The 7,275-nt window shown below is 31.0% G+C and overlaps 1 protein-coding gene across 1 annotated transcript; it reads right to left on the bottom strand.

The window, feature by feature from the left end:
* Nucleotides 1-4,278: 4,278 nt before the first annotated feature.
* Nucleotides 4,279-6,525, bottom strand: LOC145320284 (snaclec A6-like). Its single transcript, XM_080162703.1, has 7 exons — nt 6,492-6,525; nt 6,326-6,380; nt 6,168-6,209; nt 5,918-6,040; nt 5,351-5,449; nt 4,896-4,954; nt 4,279-4,578 (listed from the first exon to the last, which is right to left on the bottom strand). The coding sequence occupies exons 2-7, from the start codon at nt 6,375-6,377 to the stop codon at nt 4,483-4,485; spliced, it is 471 nt and encodes a 156-aa protein (XP_080018829.1). The 5' UTR covers nt 6,378-6,380; nt 6,492-6,525; the 3' UTR covers nt 4,279-4,482.
* Between the last annotated feature and the right edge of the window lie 750 nt (nt 6,526-7,275).

Raw genomic sequence — 7,275 nt, 5'->3', positions numbered from 1 at the left:
GAAATTAAACAAGGATAATAAAGTCTTTATCAAGCGCAGCTTTATAGTTGTATTATGATTTACAGGGAAGTGTGCATTATTTGTAGCGCAACAAGAATTTTATATAACTTTTGTATGTCCGACCGTCCAACGAAAAGATTTCATCGCATTTGAATACTTAATGGTATATAAGGTTTTAAACTATATTATATCTGCGGAGTCTGAATCATACAGTACCTATGTAGAATCCTGTAACATTAAGGTTTCAATTTGAAAAGCCTTACAACTTTTTAATAATTATTAAAAAGTCTGTATAGCAATTTGAGGATTTTTAGCTTTCTTGCAACAATTTGTTGGATGATTTTTAGATTTTAATTACTTTTTTGAGTGTTGACATTAATTTTTGGATATTTCTACGGAATTAATAATAATATTAAATAACAAATGCGTTGATACTCATATATCATAATGATTGTTTGTCTGTCTATTCAATCTGTTATTAAAAATACTTTTTAGCCGTCAAAAAAAGACGGGAAACGCACGAAAGATTTCAAAGATACCAAAAATACCGTCAAAAACAGCCGGAAAACGCAAGATACAGATGAGTTATGCTACGATAAGAAAGTATATTAAACGAGAGAAACAAGCACAAATAGTAGAATGTTATATTATTGTCTCTGAAAACATTGATTCATTAATATCACTATAAAAATAGGAATTAAGAAAATATACTAAGAGATTAATTACAAGTGAAAGGTTTTAAAAAATTAATTATTTGATATTTTTGTGGCGAAGCTACTAAATTAATGATATAAAAAAAAACATTCTTTCTAGGCATCGGTTAAACTTGATTTTTCTTTAAAAGTGTGAAAATTCCTATGACCAATGATTGTCTTTTCTCTATCCTACTTTGTCGGTCTGTGCGTAGAAGAATCGGTTTATTTACGGTGAAAAACCGTTTACTCCAAGCGGCTAAAAAACACTTTGTCAAACACTTTTGTTAAGTCTAAAATATAAAGATATTACACTTCCATATATGAAAACCTATGGGCTGTATTAAGTTTTATGACTTATCACTTAATTAACTATATTATCTGACTTTAAGAATAGATTTTGGAGCTGAATTTGCCATTAAAAATCCACGTTGTAACCTGCAATCTTGTCTTAATAATGAATATTCTCACTGGCAGAAAAGATTGAGGCACAAAAGTTTGTTTTTTTGGAAAAACATTCAAATTTTTTTTATAAAAGTGAACTCTTAACGAATAGAAAGAGGCTTTTTCAATGTTATTTCTGCGATAAGCTTCTAAAACTAATAACGAATCCCTTAATTAAATGATCCCCAATCGAATAAAAGCAGGGAGGAGGGGGATTTTGGGCTTTTTCTTAAACTAGCCCCCAATTTTTTACCATATTTAGGACTTATATTGAATTTGATTAAGTTGAGTGCCCTAACGTTCCAACCACTAATTGCATCAACAGAAGGAGTAATTTTATGTAACATCATTGTGGATGTAGATCAATTTATCAGTTATTGTCTTATCCCTTTAGATCCCTGAATAAAAGTGAGAGAAGTTGGGGAAAAGGAAAGCAATTAATATTTTCACAAGGCAATTAATTCTTATTTTTTATAAGTGAAGCTTTAACACATTATGGATTTGTCCGTCCGTTCGTTCATTTGTAAGTATTCCTTAAAATTTTGTTGCTTGATAGAGCAATAGCTCCCTGGAGGTTACCATGCTATTCTATTTCTTAATCAAAGTCTTGGATCTAAGCTATTTTCCACTCCTAACTCGATTTACCTTTCAAAGCCCCTAGATGCAATGGGTGAAGCTACTAGTACTCTTAAAAATTAGCTTCCATTTTTTATCTTTATTATTAAAATATCACCAAAATGTATTGTATATAAAAATAAAAAGTTTGGATCTACTACAGTTCACGGTAAAATATTGCTGGTAAGCAATATTTTCAAAATCTATGAATTTTAAAGGCTGCTAGCTGCCAAACGGCTGAACGTACAGATCAAACCCGCACACCATTTTAAGCGGCATAAAAAGGCCTACAAATAATCTGGAATATGCAATTATGCACAGGGAAAGCTTCACTGAAGAAAAAACGCGTAAAATAGGTCTTTTTCGCGCATTTCTCTGCACTGCGAGATAATTATGCATTATTGATTTATGGCTATTCCAGATTATTTGTAGGCCTTCTTATGCCGCTTAAAACAGTGTGCGGGCATGATCTGTACGTTCAGCCGTTTGGCAGCTAGCAGCCTTTAAAATTCAATTATTTTTGGAAATATTGCTTACCAGCAATATTTTACCGTGAACTGCAGTAGATCCAAAAGTTTTATTATTTTGATTAATAGTGGCTACGTTGTATTTAAAGATTGAAAAAATAGATTAAAAACCGAGTCTTACATCTTAAGATATAAATGCCTAAACCACTCCGGGACCTATGTGAAGCTTTTTTTAAATGGAGATCTCAATCGGTTCAATAGTCAACAAAACTTTAAGCTTCAGATAAAAAAAAACTTGCTACTTGTTATTATAGAATGAATGTCGTTATAGAGCAACTGCACTCCAAGAATAAAAGGAAGCATGTATATTTATAACCATATCACTGTGAGTCTGTAATTGAAGTAAATTGTTGATTCACCTTGTTAGGCGTTTACCTATTGTTTATCTCTCCTCTCTCTCTTTCTCTACCTATATCTCTCTCTTTTTTTTCTTTTTTTCTCTCTCTCTCTCTCTGATTCCCAAGTTATTCTTCCTACCCTTTTTGATTCCCTTAAGCAATGTTAAGTTTGTAACCTTTCTCTGTCTCTCTCACTCTCTTTTTTTCTCGCATTACGTTCTTTTTCTCCTATCTATCTATCTAACTCTCACTCTCCTTCTCTCTCTCTCTCTCCCTTCTCTTTCATTCTCTCTCCTTTTCTCTCGTTATTTTTTTCTCTCTCTCTATCTCTCATTATTTCTCTTTCCTCCCTTGTAAAGGTAAAATCAACGGAGAATTAATCTCAAAGTTAAACCACACCCTTTTTATTGTTATTCCGCTATGATTCTGCTCTCTACCACTCTCTCTCTATTTATCTCTTTATTTCTCTATCTCTGTTTCCATTTCCTATCTGTCTCTTTCCCTTTTCTCTTTCTCTCCCTCTCTAACCACGCCTTCCTTTTATCCCCTCCTTCTTTCTCTAAATAATTATAAAACCAACGGAGATTATTATTTACACACCTTTTACAACGCCTTACACGTTAAAAATAATATTAACAAAAAAAAATTTTAGGTGGTAAGTCGACTTAGTTAAAGAGGAAACTAATGCTTATATAAATGAGATATCAAATCAAAATGATATAAAAAAATATTTTTTAAAGATTTTCTTATCCTGCTACGATGTTTAAATGAAAATAGTAGGCGGTTTCCTTTTGATTTTATTAATTAATTGATAATAAGGGGAGGGAGGTCCGTGTGTTATTGTTAGGTTAGGCTAAGTTTTATTGTGCACTGGCCGGCCCCGTCGGGTTATGGCCCCTTTTATTTCCAATTTGTATAAAAAATAAGGGAGCGAGACTTTAGTGATTGCATATATATGATATAGGCCCTTTACGAGAAATATTCTTTGCTGTAAATACTTATTCTAAACATTACACTTGTTCATAATTGTAAATAGGCACAAGTCTAATATTCAGAATAAAGTTTACAACATGAACCGAGGAGCCGGCTCCGAGAGCCAGTCGGCTCCGAAAATTGAATTTCATAGTGTATTATAAGTAAACTTTACTTAATAAATTACATTATGTTTTTAACACTATTTATCTTACATAAAACATATAAAATTGTGACTCATAATTTTGGCATCCCATTTCATTTTATAGACTTTCGCATTGTTATGAACAAAATTATAGATTTAAAAAAAAAAATATTAAATTGGAAATACAATTTTTTGTTTAGATAATTAAAATTTTAATGCATAAATATCTAAGTTTTGTGATACAACACAAATTTTTTTAAGACAAAAAAAAACTATCGTTAATAGTCCCTTTCGTGGCAACGCTCCATAAGGGGGATTCTTCGTATTTTCAAAATGGCTTTTGATAGGTTATTTTAGGTTAGGTTAGGTTATATTGGGATAGGTGATTGCCCCACAAGGTTAGGCAGTTGGCACTGCAGGGGCTAGAAATATGAGAAAAGCTACTTTAAAAAAAATTAATAATCGACCCTTAAGGAGCGTAGCCACGAATGGTACTATACCCAAACTATTAAATACCACACAATAAAGATAAAAAAAAACTACGATTTAATTCAGAAATTTATTGAAAAACCTTACATTTTTGCTTTAATGTCAATCAGTACTAACAGTCAATGATTTATTTAAAGCTTGAAATAGGACATTTTATATTTTGATTTTTGCTACATCTCATGAAAACAGTAAAATTTTACAGTTTTACAATAAGTCAAAATTAACATGAACAAGTTTAACTTAGGTAGCAGAGTTAAACTTTAGAACGGTACACCAGGTTTCTTGCAAATTGCAGTCCAAGGAGCAATCCCACAAAACTGATCTGCCCAAGCTAGCTTTCCATTTTTCCACCATAACTGTTGATAGAAAGATTTTAAGAATATTTACATTATATTAAATTATATAAAACTATGCTACGCCCCCTAGAGGCCTCTAGGGGCACTAGAGGAGGGGGGAGTTAAATTCGATAACCCATTTTCATTTTTAGTTTTGGAAAAAAATTGGGGTGAGATAATTTTTTTCGGGCATTTTCTCTTGGGAGGGTGTTGGTGTCCTCCCCAAAAATAGTTATAAATCTTTCCAGTACCTATCAGTTCTGCGGTTAGCAAGATCCTCCGGAACAAACAGACAGATATCCTGTTACTTTATTACAGGGATACCAATATTTTGTTACCTCAAGACAATTTTGACTTGGACTGCTAGGTTGATCACTGTGCCAGTCAAAAAATTGAACTAAAATTAAATCATTTAACAACTTTTTGATTTTTTGATTTTGGTTTTGCTATTTAATGATTATAAAAAGGTAATGTACATAAGTAATGTAACTCTTGAAATCAGTGAATTCAACGTTTGATTTATCTTTATGCTTGGCTATTTTAAAATATAGACAGAAGCACAAATATTTAAGTTTGATTTAATTTTAATAGGAAGAAATTAAACTTTCGAAAAGCAAGTTTTGTTTTAACATATAATTCATGTAAAATTAATGTTGAAATAATACAAATGCCATTTGTATTGAAGATTTTTTACCTTGTAATTACTATTGAATTTTTTTATTTATCATTCGCTCTCGTTCATTTATCCAAATTAAATTGCAAATTATTGAGTTAAAAAACGAAGATAAATTACTTGGAGTTCCATCTAACCACTTCCAGCCAGAACCTGATCTCTGACCTCCCATCCAAAAACCTTTCATTTTGTTTTCTTGTACCAGAGGCATCACTAGCCCTAAGTAGTCATTAATTATACAACAAATATACCTACATTTTAATTGAATTTTAGGCTATTGTAAAACAGTATTTAAGTTACATACATATATTATAAAAATTGTACTAAATACAGAGGTTTCATTGCTATATAAATGTTAGCAAGAAACTGTAGGCATCTCTAAATATTAGGTCCTTTAATATTTTACGTAAAATATTATTGTTCCTTTTGTTTCAAATAAAACTGCTAATTTACTGACTCATTGTGTATGGCTTCGAAACCGATTAATACCCGCTGGATTAGAACTGGTTCTAAGCCATTCTGAAAAATCGTGTATTGTATCGAATTATATCCATTTTTGTTAGCCCGTGCCGTGGTTTTAATCTTATAATTGTACATTTTTTATATCCGTGGAAAGCTGTTTATAATACGATGCGATAAATAACTAATACACTACATATGTTTTACCAAATAAGCTTAAATGCTAACCTTTGACAAATTCATTTTCCTGACTTGAGCGAATTGTTAGAAGTTGCGCACCCAACTCACAACACCTTGATCTGGCAACCTCCCATGTCATAGTACTTGGGTATAATATCTTGTAGCAATTTCCTAATAATAAACATCTGGATGGCAAAAGAGAATAGAGTTCTATTATTTTCTTGAAAATTTTAAGCATATTTAACAATTTTAGGCATGCTTTAATCATATAAAACTGTAAAAAAAAACATTTAAGTACCTGTTGCAGGATTTTTGGACCAACCCACATCACATCCATTTACTGTATAAATAGAAATGATTATTTAATTATTAATAGCATTAATCTATAAAAAAAATGTAATTAAATTGATAAAACTAATAAAAATTGTATGTTAGTATCATGACAGAAAACTTTACCTGAGACAAAAACTGGCGCCAAAATGAAAACAGAATACAACAGGAACTTCATTTTCTAATTATATAAAAAAATATGTTATTCCATAATACTAAATTTACCATAATAATTAAATATAGGTTCTGATTATCTGTCAGGTAACTACCTTACCTAAATCATAATACTTACCAATCAACAGCAAAGCTGAGATGAAACTGATGAATATTAAAATATTTCTAGCGATTTTATATAAATCAACAAGTGTTATTTAAAAATTTACATTTCTTAGTTATTAGTAATGCTTTGGATAATTTAGATAATTTGAAAATTAATACATCAACCATCCTTGAAATAAGAAGTTTTAAATGTAAGGATGTATGTTTATTTAGTGATGGTTGTTTCTTTCAAAGAACATACAAATTCATATTGTATGATACCCAAGAAATACCCAATAAACAGCTGATAGTTCAATCATATTTCTCCAATATAATATCCATCTTTGAAGAGTTAAGACTCCATGGGGCTGGTGTCGCTTCGGGTAATAGACCTCTCTCCATGCACCTTGGAACATACATACAATACTTATGATTGCTGTGTAAAGCGTCCATTCACCCATCAGACAACCAACCCAACGGTCGCGGGGTGATCCATCTTTGAAACACAACAAATATTCAGTAGGCAATCCGAAATAGTGAGTTAAAGAAAAGATGCTCAATAACAGGGATCTAAAGGGATAAGACAATCGCCGATAAGTTGATGTATATATTTAACAATATTTTGATTTTTTAAAAAGAGAAAGAGACATTAACAGATTATGAGAAAGATAAAGAAAGAGAAGAGAAATTTTCAGATGATCCAAAATCAATCAAAGTTTTGGAAATATGCCAACAACATGCCATATTTCAAAATCTACATTAGAAAAAATAGAACTAGAAAATTACATTTTGTTATTTGATACATAAACGATGGTTAA

The sequence above is a fragment of the Acartia tonsa genome, chromosome 5 (assembly GCF_053477335.1).
Source record: "Acartia tonsa isolate MP-2025a chromosome 5, ASM5347733v1, whole genome shotgun sequence".
NCBI lineage: Eukaryota > Metazoa > Arthropoda > Copepoda > Calanoida > Acartiidae > Acartia > Acartia tonsa.
This window is presented reverse-complemented; position numbering and strand designations above follow the sequence as displayed.

Coding starts and splice junctions, on each gene's coding strand:
- LOC145320284 (XM_080162703.1), bottom strand. CDS start 6,377: ATGAAGTTCCTGTTGTATTCTGTTTTCATTTTGGCGCCAGTTTTTGTC. Junction 4,955..5,350: donor GTGGTTAGATGGAACTCCAA/GTAATTTATCTT, acceptor ATTTAATTTTAG/TTCAATTTTTTGACTGGCAC. Junction 4,579..4,895: donor CAAGTCAAAATTGTCTTGAG/GTAACAAAATAT, acceptor TTCTATCAACAG/TTATGGTGGAAAAATGGAAA.